Source organism: Aotus nancymaae, unplaced genomic scaffold (genome assembly GCF_030222135.1).
Source record: "Aotus nancymaae isolate 86718 unplaced genomic scaffold, 86718_ANA_hifiasm-v0.15.2.pri h1tg000092l, whole genome shotgun sequence".
NCBI classification, from domain to species: domain Eukaryota; kingdom Metazoa; phylum Chordata; class Mammalia; order Primates; family Aotidae; genus Aotus; species Aotus nancymaae.
In genome coordinates, this window is record NW_026988507.1 from 10723726 (window position 1) to 10742687 (window position 18962).

At 33.9% G+C, this 18962-nt stretch overlaps 1 protein-coding gene across 20 annotated transcripts in view; it reads left to right on the plus strand.

Annotated features, from left to right (window-relative positions):
• Positions 1 to 18962, plus strand: part of KIF21A (kinesin family member 21A) — a 153968-nt gene that overhangs the window by 90365 nt on the left and 44641 nt on the right. For 12 of the 20 annotated variants that reach the window (XM_012465612.2, XM_012465613.3, XM_064369836.1 and 9 more), the window contains exons 11-17: positions 4730 to 4933; positions 10532 to 10570; positions 14948 to 15038; positions 15433 to 15550; positions 15985 to 16173; positions 16711 to 16910; positions 18777 to 18884. In XM_012465612.2, coding sequence (XP_012321035.1) covers positions 4730 to 4933; positions 10532 to 10570; positions 14948 to 15038; positions 15433 to 15550; positions 15985 to 16173; positions 16711 to 16910; positions 18777 to 18884 — 949 coding nt within the window. The remainder of the gene's footprint in view (positions 1 to 4729; positions 4934 to 10531; positions 10571 to 14947; positions 15039 to 15432; positions 15551 to 15984; positions 16174 to 16710; positions 16911 to 18776; positions 18885 to 18962) is intronic. The other 8 variants (XM_012465614.2, XM_012465615.3, XM_012465622.3 and 5 more) reach the window with 1 other exon arrangement.

The window sequence follows — 18962 nt, forward strand, 5'->3', positions numbered from 1 at the left end:
AGCTCTAATTTTTAATTCTTGAAGATCCTCTTCCTGCTCCTAGGCTGCTTCTCTTACCTCTTTTATTTCCTTGGCACTTGCCAATTGTTAAGGCTGATTGCCTGTTCTAGTTCTTATGCTCTCCTTCCTTTCCTCCACTCTGTATTCTAAGGTTGTGCCTCGGCTTATCTCACTATTAGGCAAATTGCTTGACTAGTGTCCTTATTTCCTAGAAAACTGCATGAATCACTTCCACTCCTTCTAGTGGCTAAAAGCAGCATCTAATATCGTCCTTCTTCAAAGTCTTGAGTTAAGACTATTCTTTCCTTAAGCCATTTAGAGAACAGAGATGACTCATGGGCCCTGTGTTCAATTGCTGATCAAATCTTTCCTCTTATAAGTTAATACCTTGTTCCAGATTCTCAACTTGTCTCTGATGGCTGTTTAATTAGGTGTTTCCCACCCCTGGGGAGTAGTCTTCTAGAATGCCAGGATTATAATTTGCATATGGGATAAGCATAAGTGAACCTTGAATTCAAATTGGATTACCTGGATTGAAATTTAAGCTTCTATTTATTAATAAGGTGTATGACCTTGGGCAAGTTACCTAACATCTCTGAGTTTTAGCTTATTCATCTGTAAGAATGAGATAATACCTGCTAATCTCAGTTATTATGGGGCTCAAATAAAAGAATAAGATATAAAAATTCTTAAATATAAAGGTATCATAAAGGCCTAAACTGTTATGAATATCTGGGTCCAAATTCTTACATTCTGTTTTTACCTGCTAAATACTACTTTAACCTATATTTCTATCAAAACTATATCTTAGGAAGACATTTATTCACAGCTCTTTAAACTTAATGCAAATTTATGTTGAGTTATTGCTATTTGGGAATATTTCTATTTTGCCTTATCATTTTACTGTAAACTAATAGTAGTTACTTTTTAATAAATTTATGTCACATTACTTGTGAGATAATAATAATCACTAATTAATTCTTGTGTTTTTGGGGACATGAAAAAATTAGTAGAAATTTTGAAAATATAGGAAAATGTAAGAGAAAATTAAAATCATGCTTATTCCCATTATTCTAAGAACTGAGTAAACATTTTGATATATCTCTTCAATATTTTTCCAATGAATACTTTAATACAAATGACATCAGAGTGTATATTTTGCTTTGCTATCTATTCTTTGAGAAACGGTAATATATTATGAACATTTTTTAGTGTTAAAAGTTTCTACAATGATTTTTGCATGGCTTCATATAGTACTGTCTTGTTGTAATTCATTTATTTAATTCTCAGCTGTTAATAATTGCAGTGTTTCCAACTTTATGAAAAGAATGCTTATTATTATTTTTTAAATACAGTATTAGTCAGGGGACTTTTGAATTCATTTTGTCATTAATTCTCATAACAATCCTAGGGAGGTATATATTTTCATCCCAATTTTACAAAGGGAAGAGTTGGGGCTTTTAGAGACTTGATGGCCCAAGAGCCAATGAATGACAGCTGGCATGCAAGCCCTCAGTGTGCTACTTCCTAAAGATGTTTGTACACTTCCCCTCATATCTCATTCCTTAGTCTCCTATTAAATGAAATGTGGGAAGTAGCAAGTGGGTGGCTGAGGTGTGAGGCTATTGGGCCCCACAGGGTCTTGGGGTGTCCCTTATACTATGCTGAGGTGCAGGATCCGAAAATTAAAGAGACAGGACACTGAAGAACTGGTGAAGAGCAGCTGGACTCGGGGGGCCGTGTAACCTATGAGCAGAGATCAGTCGGGGCCCCGAATGCCCAGAAGTATCTGTATTTATTAGGTACAAGCAGGCGGCAGGGTTGTAAGTGAGGTCATCATCTATAGGCTTAGTAATAGGGGATACATAATCACGTGAGTCACAAGCGAGGGGGCCACCCCATTATGTCACCTGGGTAGAGAGGTGGGCCATGCACAGTAGGGGGCCGTGCCTTGTGCAGTAGTAAAGGGTCCTGTACAGAAAAGGAGTTCACCCCCATTAGGTCACCGAGGCAAGGAGGTGGGCTATGTGCAACAGGTGTCGTGCGCACCACTTCTTATCTGGGGGCTGGAGACTTCAAAGGATTTCTAATAGAAGGATGCTGTAAGCCAATGCAGTGAGAGCTGACAGACTTGTGCTCTTCTCTTAAGATATTTATGGGAGGATGATTTGAGCTAGCACAGAAGCGAGAAAGACTGTCAGGGTGTACAACTGCCATGATTGGTCACACCAGAGGGGTTCTTCTCCCTCGGTTATTTCCAGAATCTCAGGCCTGAGGCCTACTTTCCACAAGAACTGGATGCAAGGTACTACAACTCCTTTATCAGGAGGAGAGGCTCTTGCTCCAAGCCTGTCATATAGTGTCTGCCCTTTCAGGCAGGGATGCCACCGCCTGGGTCTTTGGTTTTTGTCCTGGTCTGGCTGTTTTCCCATGTACTGCTTCTGTTCTGTGACTGCTCTAGGCATTCCCCCTACTACAAACTACTATATGGTTATATGGAAGGATTATATAAATCAGCTCTAAATGTGTCAGTACAGCTCCGACTACAATACCTATATGATTATATAGAAAGATTATATAGAACTAAGTATGTTAGATATAAGTATTAAGTATGATTATATAAGCTAGATATATGTAAGCAGTAAGTTGTACTTCAGGCACTAATTCTATAAACTAATATATGATTATATATAAAGGATTATATTAAAAAATAGCTGGGTAATGACATTATAAGATATTCTTCAGGCACTAATTGTGCCTGGGGTCTGGACAGTTCTCCTTCCTCAGTGCCCATGGTGGGGTGTTACCCACATGAGGGAACAGGAGGAGAGAGAGAGAAAGAGATGGGGAAAGAGAGAGACGTTTTCCCCGTAGCCCATACAAAAAGCAGATTCTGTTAACATACCCTGGAGTTTGTGGAGGTAATCCCTAAAAGACCTTCATCAGCACTAGGATCAAAGAAGCATTAGATATGCCCCTACCAAATGCAGACTTTTAACATTAGGTAGAAATGCAAATTTTTAAATAAAATACCCACATTATTTATTACATAATAATAAGAAAGCCAATTAGAATACAGATCATTATTGTTAGCTGATTTATTATATTTTTATTCATTCTTAGCATTCATTATTATGTACCCAGGCTTTGTGATAGAAATTAAAAATATAGAAAAATGTAATATATTGTTTGCACTTTTCCATTGTTTGATAATCATGAATTTTAACTTTGAGTTTTTTACAAATTTTCTCTAAAAAATTTTTGAGATCATTTAATTAACCTAGAAGTTTGTTCACAGCTATTTAACCATCTAAAAACACTGTAATTGTTCTACTCACATATGATATCACATTTATAATAAAACAATTTCATTAAAGAATGTGTAGGACCGGGCAGAGTGGCTCATGCCTGTAATCCCAACACTGGGAGGCTGAGGTGGGAGCATCACTTGTGTCTGAGAGCTTGAGACCAGCCTGGGCAACATAGTGAGACCCCGTCTGTCTCAAGCTATTTCAAGAGTAGAATGAATAATTTTGGTAGGCAATGAAAAAGCACTGAGCTGACTATGCTTTCCAGAGCTTAGTGGTTGCAAATAATCTATCATCTTTCTCTGAAATATTTGAACATACAGCAAAGGTGCTTAGTAATATAGTGCTGAGAAGAGAGATAGCTTGTATTTTTGTCTTATTTTTCTGTCTCAATCACTGTTGTGCCAAACTAACCTTGAAAATCTATTATATGTAAGTAAATACTTGTATTTTTGATGGTTTAAATCAAATAGAAATAAGGGAATTGGCCTAGAGGACTCTCTGAATCCTTTTAGTCTCAAGAGTCTAGGCTCTTTTAGGATTTCATTACGTGTCTTCACATGTTATGATCAGTGTGTATATTATTCTCCTTTCATTATTAGGACTGCTTGAGCAATCAAAAGAATTTTTTCAATTATCAAACTCAAGTTTCCTTGGAGATATAGTCTTTTCCCACACTATTTTCAGGAGCCAGATGTCTGTCAGCCAGTTTGGGGCAAATTTGACAAATTATTCCTTGCAAAGTTTTGGAAATGCTATTATTGTGTGATGAATGAAGAACTGAAACTAAGGGAAGCATGATGCTTGTGTATTTTTTAAGTTTAAATAATGGTTTTACAAAGCAAGGACAACTGATGCTCACTGGCCAGAGCTCAAGTAATCTAATTAACACTAGCTTCTGAATATGTGGAATTCTTTTGAGTACTAAGATTGTGATTGTAATTTTATAATTATTCAATCAGGAAATTGGAAAAATTTCTTAAACTTTAATGTTTGTCAGCATTAGCTTATAATTATTTTTATTATTTTTGAGAATTTTATTTATTCTAAAAATCCTTATCTTGTAGCCATGTTGAAATGCATTTTGGAAAACTTTTTAGCATGCAGACTAACTCATTTAAAATGTTCCTGCCTTATTGCTAGAGCAGTCAGATTCATAGAGACAGAAAGTAGAATGGTGGATGCCAGCAGCTGAAGTAGAGGGGCTACGGGGAAGCTAATGTTCAATAGGTATGGAGTCTCAGTATGGGAAGATGAAAAATTTCTGGAGATGGATGGTGGCGACAGTTGCAGAACAGCATAGATTTCCTTAGTGCTGAAGAACTGTACACTTAGGAAATGGTAGTGTGGTTCACTTTATATTATGTTTTTTTATCCACAGAGAAAAATGATTCATATTTAAATATATTTTTATTTGTTAGGGCAAAATTATTAGAAAGTGAAGCAGTGAATGAGAACCTTCGAAAAAACTTGACAAGAGCCACAGCAAGAGCGCCGTATTTCAGCGGGTCATCAACTTTCTCTCCTACTATACTATCCTCAGACAAAGAAACCATTGAAATTATAGACCTAGCAAAGAAAGATTTAGAGAAGTTGAAAAGAAAAGAAAAGAGGAAGAAAAAAAGGTAGGATTATAAAATCACTGCTATATGAATCTCTATTTCCTTTTCAGGGTATTTTAATTTGCAATTATAAAGAGCATACATAGTCTCATGAGTATGTTAGCATATGAAATAAATCACTATGTTAGCTGAAATTACAAGTATATACTTTTTAATGCTTTATCTCTACTTATATGTAAGAAAAATAAGTTTAATTATAATAATATGGTAATGGATATTATTTAGACTATGACTATAAAATCACTGCTAAAATTATTTTATTTCTTAAATAGCTGCTTTTGCATTCCATTCATTTTGCTTTTCGGCAAAGCTTGCTATACCATTACAACTCAGTGTTTTCATTTTTTCCCCATTTCCTAATGCAATTAAGTAGTCTCATGGATATTTTCATCCCTGTCTAGATTAGTTTAACTAAAGGCTAAACTAATCCATCAGAATGTCATTTAATGTCATTTGGTCTCTTAAATAGTTTCTGCAGGGCTTCTGATTTGATTATATAAAAATTATTTTTGCTATTTCAGGCTTTTTGAATCTTCCAACAAGGAGTTACTCAGCTTTTCACCACTGTTCTAGGCTTTCTCTTCCTTGCATCCTGATACTATGTCCTCCTGAAATCAACTGGGTGCAAAGGAGAGGAAGAAAGTGAAAATTTAACCACTTGTAATGTGTAAGTGGTTAAATACTCATAAAATCTTTACATGTTTACACATTGATTCAATGGTGCAGTCAAATTACTTATGGAGACTATATTTTGAGCATGCCAGTCAAATTAAATTTAAACATTTTTGGCTAGATATTCAAAAGGAAGCAAAGTCATCTTATTTGCCATGTGATTTGTTCCAGGAGGAATGCTTTGTAGAATTGTTGTAGACAGTTAGCCTACCTGCTGCTTTGTTCAGTTTATTTAGAAATGTATTTAGGCAGCCAGGCATTTCTTCCTGGAACACCCAGTTGATCAAAGTCATTGGAATTTTAAACTCTTCAAATTAGCTCTGCTTTGTGTTCTTAAGTTTAAAAAGAATAATTAAAACAAGGAATTACACATTATGGTTAGTAGGCATTGCAATATTGAAATTGCATTCTTGAGATATTAATATCTTAGATGTTTTTCATGGATCATTGGTTATGGCAGCATTAAGAAATGTATAATGATTAGCTCTCCCCTTATGGAGGGCAATTAAAACTGAAATAATGATCACAGGATTATTGAAACTAATGTTACCCAACTTACTGCTTGAATTAACAGGAGACTTTTGCACATGACTTGTCACTTACTTGTAAAATCCACTCTGTAGTTGGTCAAAATGTCAAATTACTTGTTTTTAAAGGTCTAGGTCATTTGTATTCATGAATAAGTAAGTATAAGCAAAGGTTATTTTTTAAGGTCACAACTGATCCCGCTCTTTCCTTTTGAAGTAAATTTAGAGATATTTCCTTAATCACCTGTTGAATATGACTAATGAAAAATAAATAAAGATCCCAATGGAAATCTAGGCTATTTTTGACATTTTAATAGTGATTGTGATAGTTGTAATATCACAATCAGTGATCATGGTAGTTGTAATAATTATTACAATAAAATTAATAGTAGATGTTAATACTAATAAGAACTCACCAAACAACTGGATTTAAACATAAAAACCTAAGTGAAGAAAATTTATTTCCTAACAAAAAGACACTTAATTAGAGATGAAATATTTGTGAGCAAGCCAGATAAGAAATGAACGACAGCTTAGAATGAGAAAAACAAACTAATACTTTCTAAAAATTAATACACCTATAGAGTACTATATAAAAACATTTTTAAGAACATTTTCACATATGCTATAGTGTACCTTTGTACATTGACACCTATATAATTTGTGAACCTAAAAAATTTTTCTTGTGCATGATACAGCATAACTATAAACATTTTAAGAGCCAATTTATAAATTGTTATTGCTACATGTAAAAATTTATAACATTTAATAGAATATGTCTTACCCTTGGATTAAAAAATGAAAACCGGGCCGGGCGCGGTGGCTCACGCCTGTAATCCCAGCACTTTGGGAGGCCAAGGCGGGTGGATCACGAGGTCAAGAGATCGAGACCATCCTGGTCAACATGGTGAAACCCTGTCTCTACTAAAAATACAAAAAATTAGCTGGGCACAGTGGCGCGTGCCTGTAATCCCAGCTACTCAGGAGGCTGAGGCAGGAGAATTGCCTGAACCCAGGAGGCGGAGGTTGCGGTGAGCCGAGATCGCGCCATTGTGCTCCAGCCTGGGTATCAAGAGCGAAACTCCGTCTCAAAAAAAAAAAAAAAAAAAATGAAAACCAATTCTGTTTTACTCAGTTTGATAAAGTATTTTGTTCATCATACTTCGATTCCAATAACTTTCAACTGTATACAATATCAATTTCTATTTTTAAAATGTAGGTAAACTCTCATTTAGCCAACAGATTCCCTACTAGTTGGATAAACAAAACAAGTATACAATAAACCTGGAGTTCCAGAAATGTTTAGAAGGACAGCAGCTTTACTAAAGTTAGTGCTCAGTCTTCTGCAGGGGCCTCTTGGAACTGATAGTCCTGTTTGGATACATTGATTCTGGTTAAGTTGCATTCCATGCTTCATGTTTATCTATTTTATTTGTCAGAGAGGGCATTGCAAAATGTGGGTCTGCCTCAACCTTACACATACAGGCCATTCAATTAAAATCAATTGTTTGAAACTTTGGACTAATTTTTTTCTAGTAAGTGTTATAAATACATGGTGTCCAGATTTCCCAGCTCACTCACATGAAATGACTTCTGCCCATTTTATAGTATGGTAAGAATAATTCAGAAGGGAGCAAGAAAAGGCAAGAAAGGGGAAAGAACTTTCTTTCCCTCTCATGGGTGTAGGCCAATATTTGGGGGGAAAATGGGAATTTCTGCTTTAGTCATTCGTTCTTACTGACCTTCCTATGTCCCCATGCTATCTTGATCCATTCCTCCCTTATATGGGCCAGTTCTCATGTAATTCTGCCCTACCCTGAAGTGCTCCCAGTTTCAGAATTATCTGCTTTATTCTCTGATCTCCTTAAATTCAAACTCAGGAGCAAAGCCATTTGACTAAAGGAATTCATACCAGTGGAAATGACTGAAAACCAATAAGCTTCCTTTTTAGGCTTGTTTGGAATTTTGAAAGAGGATACATTAATCCATACAACAAAATACGTTAGGCAGCATAATCGAATGAAAAAAAGATAGAGTAGGAAAGATTTTTTTTTTTAACCTTCCTGTGTTTTTGAGTTTCCAAAACCTGTCTGGGGCTTGCTTGACATTTGGATTCAGTTCTTCTAAACTGTCCTGGCTTTCATAGCTGCCTCCTTTCTTTGTCACTGAATTCACAAATTCTTTGGAAGCTCTGTGTCTTTTAATTTGTTGTTTTGTGTTGTAGATTTTTGGTTGCAGTGGCTACAAGGCCTCTGACAATGTAAGAGTTGATAGGAAGAGTGGTAACTAGATCATTTTTATGTTAGAAGCTGCATTTGTGTTTAAGAAGGATACCACAAATGCTGTTTGAAAGTTTCACCTTCTTCTGCATCAAAGGCTTTATCAGAATTATAACTAATAGCTAATATGTGAGGTTTTAAGGTTTGCTCTTCTACCTTTTTGTGCTTATTTTCTGTTGAGCTGTAGAATAATCCAGAGGTCTAAATAGTAAGAAAATAAGGAACTTTCAAAGATTATGGATGTCTTATTGACCAGGTTATCGTCCTCTTAATAATTGAATAAACTATGTTGCATATCTTTCAGTTACACAAATGTTAGAATGGTTCGCAAAAGTTGCCATTCTTTCTCTTTAACTGTAGAAGAAGCATTTTAGGGGAACTAAGTGAAGTAAAAATTGAACTCCTTTAAGTTATAGAGAGGTGTTAGATTATTAGTTTATTTCTCTGTCCCTTCATTGTCTTTTTAAACTATTGATTATAATGGTTTTTAAAAAGGCAATTTAGGAGGCATCTAAAGTTTATGTACTCGCTAGCTCTTGTCAGCTGTATATTTTAATATAGCTTTCTTGTATAAGCCAGCAAAAGTCTGTATGTTGAAAATAGAAGATCTCGGTTCTTCCTGAGGGAACCACATCCTCTGAGCCATTGTAGTTCATTATCATTAGTATAGGCCTAGAGTAGACATGAAAGTTTTTGGCATTTTTTATATATATGTATGAGGAAAATTTACCATTCACACATTAAATCCCGTATTTTTGGATATCTAGCTTTAAATGACTTGCAATATAAAAAACGTCACTCATGAATCAGGCTGCACTGATTTGCATTTAGTGGTGTTGGGTTGAAACTCTAGAAACACACTGATTTCTTAGGCAGTGGCTTTACTTTCCTGTTTCTAATCACTGTACTGGACCATTTGATAACTGGTATATATTACTTTGTAGACAATTTCTCAGAAAGATTGCTAGTCTCGTCTTAAAATGGTGGTATATAAGTTGATGTGAAAATAATCACAGACCAATAAATAAGAATCACATGGGAGCATATATGTTATGAAACTAAAATGAAAAACTTGCTTGATGAAATAACTCATACCTCTGATTCAGTCTCTTCATTCCAAAATATTGATGATTCTGGGAATTATTTTTGGAATTCTGGGCAGAAATGTGCTATCCCAGGATTGCCATATACTTAGAGCCTAGCACATCTATCTTTTTGTCTACATGACAGATATTGATACAGAGTACATTCCATTAAGTAAAGATCCCTAAGTTTTAATATTGAATATTCTTTATTTTTGAAACCCTTGACACATAGTATTTCTTGTATGTTTTTTGTTAAAAAACGTTCTTACTAATGGAAAGTACTACATTTATCCCCACCTCTTTTTTTTTTTTTTGCCACTATTGCCTTACAGATACACCCTTTCAGTAGTTTATAATAATTAGTAAATTCTTTAATCCTAATATAAAATTTTATTTTCAATTAATAAAATTACAGTTTTTCACAGATGTCATAACAACCATATTCATTTGCCTGCAATACCATTTCATGTATAACTTTGAAATCAGATTTTTTTTAGATTTAATGATATTCATACATAGTATATTAAAACAGAAAGTATGTTTTTAAAAGTAGTATCCTAGTATGTAGTATTAGTGGTATTTTCATATTATGGTATAAAGGCATTACTTTGTGAAATTCTTTTAATGATGCCATTGAAAGTTCTTCTGTAAAGGTTTAAAAGAAAGAGAACATTATTGAAAGTGATCTTTTTTGGGGGGAAGCTGAGTAAATTGATCAGACTAACATAATAATGGCATCAAATCATGCCTAATCCTTGTGACTTTTATAAATTGAAACTATACATTTTGCTGCTGCATAATTTCAACTGATAGTCTACTCTTCTTAGATATAATGCTGCTTGATTTTCTACTTACTTTTTATTCATACAAATGTATTGCCTTTTTACTGTGTATTGTCCTTTGATGATATCTTTTAAAATTTATTTTAAAGTCTCCAAGCTCATGTATCATTTTACCTTCTTATCACTTTCGCTTTTTACTGTCTGGTTTGTCCTTCATTGGCTTGGCCTTCCAATACTGTGCCTCGTGATTTTGAAGGCTACAGAAACTTGAGGAAAGCAATCGAGAAGAAAGAAGGTTGGAATATTTCCCAGGTTTTTTATTAAAATGTCATTTAAATACTTAGTTGCCATTCACAAGGAAATGTGTTATAGAATTATAGATTGTTACACACTAGATAAGCTGGGGTGCTCCTAAAAGTAATGATGATTTTATAAAAATAACAAGAACACTGTAATACAGTTTTAAGAAAGTACTTTTTAATAATAAAATTTTCACTAGATACTTGAATTAAAATTCAGGCAGTTTCATATGATTACAGAACTAACTGATAATTATGATGACTTACCTTTTGTAGGATAAAAATAACCCTAAAACCTCCACCATTTGATTTATTTAAAAAAAGAAAAAAACAACAGTAATTCTTTGTCTTACAGAAACTTGTCAGCAGAGTAGAAAATGACGTTTTGTTGTAGCACATGCTGAGTAATGGGTGGGCCTCTGTCTCACTCTTCTTTATTTAGTATAATCTTTACTGGAAAAAAAAAACATTAAAATAACAACAAATAAAAGGAAACTGTGGCCTTATCACAAGTAAGATTTGTAAGACATTATTAAAGTTGAAATAGAAAAACAATTTTTGCTTTTAAAATGTATTCAAAGTGGACATCAAAAACAGGATATTTGCTTTTTTTCACTTGAAACTTGAGCAAAATTTAGAATTATATTCTTGATCTCTCTATGGTAAAAATTTGCATTTTACTGATTCAGAATTATAATTATTTAACCAAGGATCAGGTGGTATTTTCCGTCTTTTTAGAACTTTTCTTCATAGATTTTCCTAAACAAGTCTCCAAATTACATAGTCAAAATGATTAAGAAAATATATTAGTTTCAAGGTAATATTTAACTATATTGGAATCCCTACTTTAGAAATTCATCTTTTACTTAAAAATAAGAACTAGAGAACTTGCACTATGCAATTACTTAAATGAATATCTTACTTTAAATATCTTAAAGCTTAAAATTTATTTCTTTAAGTTATTTTATAATTTATATTTTATAATTATATTTAGTATGTTACATAGTATTCTAAAGTTTTTATACTTATATGCCATAAGTCCACAGGTTCTCTAAAGTATTCTATACTTAGGCTATAATTTTAATTTTGTATAGATCACACTATAACTCACCTAAGCAATACTTATTTAGGACAATCTGTTTATTAATGAAATGAAATTAAGACTTACAATTGTGAAATTTCTTCTATTTTGAAAGATCAAAATAAGATTCATCATTAAAGTTGTGTTTGGAAGCATTTAATCACTATAAAATATTCAAGTCATTTAAATATACTCAGTGAAAGGAGTTTACTTCCAACTTTATATGATCCCTGAAGCATAGCAAAAGCAGAGTGGTTTGGTGGTTACAGAATAACTTCTCAAACATAGTTGTGTATATAGATCTCATAGGAATTTTGATAAAATGCAGATTCTGATTCAGTAGGACTGAGGTGGAGCCTGAGATTATGCATAAGTAATAACCTCCTAGGTGATGCAGATACTTCCAGCTTGTGAGCTGAACTTTGAGATGGTCTGGGAGTCAGGATAACTGGTTTTAGTCCTCTTGAGGGTATTAATTTCTCCAGGCCACAGTTCCCTTTTTATTTGTCAGATGAAGGGGTTAATTGCTAATGTTCCTTATAGCTCCCAAGATTCTGATTCTATATAAAGTACAAATTTAAATATCTTCCGTTGCTACTTAGATACTTAATTTAGGTATCAATTTGCCTCACTTTACTAAGGAAAACTTGAAATATTTGAGGGATAAAAATTATAACTATCAACTTGTATTTTAAAAGCTTAAGCCTTTAAATTAATAATGTAAGGTTATAACTGCTGATTTTTCTTCATCAGAAGTGGCGTGAATGACTTATATGAGTTAATGTAGATGTGAAAGATAACATTTGTTTAACTGGATACCAGTGACTTGGAGTGGGGCGTAGAAGGATATGTTGAGTCAAATGTTTGGAATAAGGTGGTTGTATGGCTGTAAACTTAAGTAAAATGTGATTTGGTTGGAACTTGAAGTAATGCAAGAATGGACAATAATGAAAACTGTGTTTTGTAGCAGGTCACAGTTGAGAAAGGGAGACTACACAGGGGAGGGAATTGGGAGACCTACTGGGAGATGTCTCCCTAACAAATTGTCCTTTCCTATCCCTACACCTTAGACCTAAACCTCAAGTATAGCACTGTTCAAGTACATGCTGCTGGCCTTTTAATTTATGATTGGATGAAGGGGGAATTTCTTTCTATATTTTTAGCTTGAACTGCCTGATGGTGGAAAATCAGCAGTCTTAGTATATCGTAAGCAACCTAAGAGAGGCATTCAGTGTATCACATAAAATTATTTCTTGTTTATCATCAAAGTTATTTCTAGGTGGTTCCTAGTTTTCTTCAAGCTCATTTTTCTCCATCCAAATTATTTAACAACACTCATGAAACCCTGTTACAATTTACTTCATTCATTTCCAGTTAAGACTGTTGTATTAGTACTCCTACTTATACTTCCTTCTCTCTCCATATATATGCTGTCTCCCATGCATCTTTATGCATCTTTCAAAGCGTACCCTTCTGCTCCAACCGAGCTAGTGCATGAGACACATAGGCATGTTCAAACAGAGGTGTTCATGCATAGTCACAGGGATTGATTTATTTAACAGACATTTACCACACATTTATTATGTGCCAGGCCCTGGATACTAGGGATGTAATGTGTAGGCAAACAGACAGGATCTCTTTCCTTAGGAAGCTTACTGCCTAGTGAGAAATACAGACACTAAATAAATAATAAAATAAACATAAATGGCAAACTCTGAAAAGTGCTTACAAGAGAAAAGTTTTATATTCATAGTGCTCTAAATACAAAAATAATCCCTGAGAATAGAAACCTAGAGTTAATCATTAAAGTTATAAAAGGATCTAAATGAGATTAAGATTTTAGCCTAGAAGCTAAAAATAAATCCATGTGTTAGGGAAATTATTGAATATAGAAGAATATATGAAAAAATGACAGCTGTTATTAAGCTATTCTGATAAAGTTTTTAAGTTTTTTTCTAGAGGAATTTTACTTGAAGAATGATTTTACTTGAATTTTTTGAGATTTATTTATTTATTTATTCATTCATTCATTCATTTATTTTTTGAGGCAGAGTCTCACTGTGTCACCCAGGCTGGAGTACAGTAGCATGATCTTGGCTCAGTGCTACCTCTGCCTCCTGGGTTCAAGTGATTCTCCTGCCTCAGCCTCCTGAGTAGCTGGGATTACAAGCACTTGCCACCACGCCCGGCTACTTTTTGTATTTTTAGTAGAGACGGGGTTTCACTATATTGGCCAGGCTGGTCTAGAATGCCTGACCTTGTGATCTGCCTTGTGATCTGCCTTGGCCTCCCAAAGTGCTTTTTAATGATTTGAAAATGCTACTATAGCAAAAAAGGAAATAGTTCACATGCAGATTTATTTAAAGTCAGCTTTCTTAATATTTTTCAGCTTAATATGAGTCTAGTGATCAGTAGTGTAATTTCTGTACATAGTTGATTGATAAACCCACAAAAAATTAGAGTTATTTGGGTGTACAAAACTTCTTTCTTTTCCTCAGGGCCACCAGGGCTGAATTAATTTAACTATAATAATTCCCTGACATCAGTGTGTAGTTATGGCTGTAGGTACTAGGTAACTGAAGAGGAGAGCTTCCAATTATAAGGTGAATCTTATGGCAGATCCTGGAGTTTTCTATTCAGTCAAAGGGCAGCCTGAACTTCAGTTTTTGGTATGCAGAGACCCATTGTGTGAGACTAGAATGAAAAATAGTCTTGTGCTGTGCAGGCTGCCTAAGAAAAAAGAGCCTCTGCCAGTACCTGAAGAAGACCTAAACGCAATGATGGATATAGCTAGTGTAGACAAGCTTACTGTGGGCAGATTTAACCTGGATCTTTAAATTTACTCTTAAATGTATTAGGACATCAATAAATATGTAGTTTTAAAAATACCTTTGTATTTATATGAGAGAAGATTTTGGATTCAGATGAGAAAACAAAAATGTTTGATTGTTTTTGTTGTTTTTGAATTTAAGGCGCCTTACATTCTAGTTGATTGGCTGCTACTGTGACTAGTTCTTAGGGTTGTATAGGTCTCATGCTTTAGGACATAATCTATTCCTCAGTGTTTTCTGAAAATAAGCTTTTCTCCAAAGATATATATCATTATACTATTGATTGATTGGCAATTTCCATTTTTCTCCAAAGCATCAGATAGAATAGTTTTGCTCAGTTAAGTGACCAACATTTAAAGTTTGTTTTCACAAATCATTGATGGCTTTTAAAAATCTGAGAGAAACAAATGAATAATTTTCTTTTCTACTTTAACTCTATACCCTTATGTTCCTTTTTATAGCGTGGCTGGTAAAGAGGATAATACAGACACTGACCAAGAGAAGAAAGAAGAAAAGGGTGTTTCAGAAAGAGAAAACAATGAATTAGAAGTGGTAAGTATGAAAGAATGAACTTGTCAGTTTTAGTAACCAAATTTGGTTGTTCTTGGTTGCTGATAACATACTAACTTATATGTAGAAAAGTGAACTGCTTATGATGCCTCCTGTTCAGAAGGTGTTTCTTCAGAAATATGTGCTGTAAAATATTGGTAACTCTCCATCTTGTGTATTGTGAAAACATTGTTTTGGTGGGGCAGGGGTAGGATACTATGAGAGATGAAATACTTTTTGGTTTAAGACAAAATTATTATGTAATAATCTTAATATCTTGGAAGGATTTTTTATACTGATGAAAAGTGAATTTTTTTACTCCAGCCGCCTCTCTCAATGAGGAAATCAGTTTGTTTTGCTAATATTGTGCTATTAATTTTCACAAATCACATTTTAGGAAGAAAGTCAAGAAGTGAGTGATCATGAAGATGAAGAGGAGGAGGAGGAGGAAGAGGAAGATGACATTGAAGGGGGTGAAAGTTCTGATGAATCAGACTCTGAATCAGATGAAAAAGGTACTTGCCCTTTGATATGGGGCAAAAATTGATTTTGGAAAGTTGTTTAAACCATGACAGAAAACTCTTAACATTCTCTATTTCATACTTGATGAAAGCAGCTTTTGTGACTGCTGACCTACATTTGCCTTCCAAGGCTTATGTGCTAAATGAATGAGTTACTTCCCGTATTGGATTTAGTCATTGTGTGAGTTCCATTCTTACCTAGTACAAATAGTATTTATTGTCCCCGACCAAAATGAACGCTTTTTTTCTTGTTCACCTTTTGGTTTTTGGTTGATCCAGGAAATTTTTCTAATAACCACTAAATACTTCTAATAACTATTGAGTGAATAAAAATACCTGGTTGATGGTTTTTATGCTCTTGCTTGAAAGCTAGAATTCTGATATTTTGACCTAGTCCCAGGATTTTTATTTTCTTCTTTTATAAATAGCCAATTACCAAGCAGACTTGGCAAACATTACTTGTGAAATTGCAATTAAGCAAAAGCTGATTGATGAACTAGAAAACAGCCAGAAAAGACTGCAGACTCTGAAAAAGCAGTATGAAGAGAAGCTAATGATGCTGCAACATAAAATTCGGGACACTCAGCTTGAAAGAGACCAGGTGCTTCAAAACTTAGGTAAGATTTATATTTAATTCAAATGAAAGTTCAAGCTAAATCTTCAAAATGGGTTTTTATCTTTTCCTTTAGAAGAAAAAAATAATAGAAGCCATATGAAACCATTTTTTGTTGTTTATTTGTTTTTGCAAGTCAAAATTTGTGCCTTTTATTTAAAAGTTATATGTAGTCTGTAAATGCTTTCTGGCCACATTTTATGTTAATTTGTCTCATAATGTTAAATACTGTTATTTATTTTGTTTTTTTTATACTGTTGTCTGCCTAGGCTATTTACTTATTTTATACAAATTTGTGATTGTTTTAATGTTTTGACTTATGTTGGAGACATTTTAAAATAACCTATTAATAAATAAGTTTCAGTAACCATTAAACATGATAAGAGTAGATAATAAAAGAGAGAATGATTAAAAGACACCCTGGGCTTCTGCGATTTTGGTGTTTGGAAGTAGCTTTTCTTTTAGGATATGGGCTGTAAATCTGTGAAATAAAAACCTGTGTCTCACAAAAAACATATAAAAATATCCTCTGGTCATTTAGGCTCGGTAGAGTCTTACTCAGAAGAAAAAGCGAAAAAAGTTAGGTCTGAATATGAAAAGAAACTCCAAGCCATGAATAAAGAACTGCAGAGACTTCAAGCAGCTCAGAAAGAACATGCAAGGTTGCTTAAAAATCAGTCTCAATATGAAAAGCAATTGAAGAAATTACAGCAGGATGTGATGGAAATGAAAAAAACAAAGGTATTGATTATTTTTTCCATTAACATTTGATGTTCAGTGTGCTTTTGTCATTTGGGACAAAAAATAACAACTATTGTGGTTCTTTCCATATTTGATAACGGTAATGCAATCTTCCAAATGAAGTACTTTCCTTTGGCAATTAGAAGTTGTTTCTGATAGTCATTCCTCATCAAAGCCTTTCTTCAGAATAGATGAAAATCGTTGATGGATATTTCTTCTTTTAAAACTCTTACGCAAGCTTAACAAAAATATAAAATATTTCAAATATGTAAGAAAGCATAGATAATATAACAAATACTGTATCCACAATCTAGTTTAAAATATTAAACATTATAGATATATACTAAACCTTCTGTTATCTCTTCCTGATTATATTCCCTGTTCTCCAATAGTTAATAACTGTCTTGAATATAGGGTTTATCATTCCTATACACAGAAAAGCACTAATTTTCTTCCCCTGTCCAAAGAGAGTGTGTGAATCCTGATCTATCTGTTTTTGTTGTGGGATCAATTATTCTTTACATCTATCATGCAAGTCAATGTAGTTTTCTTAAAATAGCAAATATGGAAGTGATTTAGAAATCACTTCATCACCTCCCCATGTTGTCTCACTGGAAGGCCTTCAGGAGCATTAACACACATGGAGCTGTCATCTCCCATGGTAACAATGCTTTCTTCTTAAATATCTTCTCAAGGGCTTGCCTGAGGCTGCTTTATAGTTAACTTTTTTTTTCATAAGTCTAAAATAACTATAAAAAGTATAGTATAGTAAATACATAAACCAATAGTATAGTCATTTATTATCATTATCAGATATTTTGGACTATATGTAATTATATGTACTATACTTAATATGACTGGCAGCACAGTAGGCTTGTTTATATCATCAGCACTACCACAAACATGTGTAATGCTTCGTACTGTGATGTAACAACATTATGACATCACTAGGCAATAGGAATTTTTTTTTAATTTTTATTTTATTTTTGAGACAGAGTCTCTCTGAAGCCCAGGCTGGAGTGCAATGGCATGATCTCAGCTCACTGCACCCTCCTCCTCTTGGGTTCAAGCAATTCTCCTGCCTCAGCCTCCTGAGTAGCTGGGATTACAGGTGACTGCCATCACGCCTGGATAATTTTTATATTTTTAGTAGAGACGAGGTTTCACCATGTTGGCCAGGCTGGCCTCAAACTCTTGACCTCAGGTGATCCACCCGCCTCGGCCTCCCAAAGTGCTAGGATGACAGGCGTGAGCTGCCGTGCCCGGCCTGGTAATAGGAATTTTTTAGCTCCATTATAATCTTATGAAACCACTGTCTTAAATGTGGTTCATTGTTGAGTTAAATGTTATGAGGCACATGACTGTCATTAGATTATTACGTTATGTAGTTGCTAATAACAACAGTAGCTAAAAGGTATTAGGTGCTTATTAAGTTGTTGAGAATTCAAGTGCCAGGTACTGTTAAAACGCTGTGTAGGTATTAACTTGTTGAATTCTTACAAAAATACAATGCTGTGGAAATATTATTTCCATCTTATAGATGAGCAAACCAAAGCCTAGAGAAGTAAAGTAATTCAATCAAGGTCACACAACTACTGATAATAAGCTAAGTATCAAGATTTCAAGTTGTAGAACAACTGAACATTGAATACAAAAACAGAACACTAAGCAATTTAATATAAATGTATTAGAAGTATATAAATCCCACAGAAGTAAAAGTTGACCATTTTAAATATGCAGCAAAACTGCGTGTTTCTATGTTAAGTATTTGGAATTCTAAGAACTTCCATATATCCATATATGTGGTTGATTTAATGAATTTTGTGACAGAGTAATTTCAATGGATGTATATACCTAATTGATTAGGTTCGCCTAATGAAACAAATGAAAGAAGAACAAGAGAAAGCTAGACTGACTGAGTCTAGAAGAAACAGAGAGATTGCTCAGTTGAAAAAGGATCAACGTAAAAGAGATGTGAGTGGATTTTAACTGTCAGTTATATAAGAAAACTATACATTGAAAAAGATTGTTTAATAAATGGAAGAAAAATTT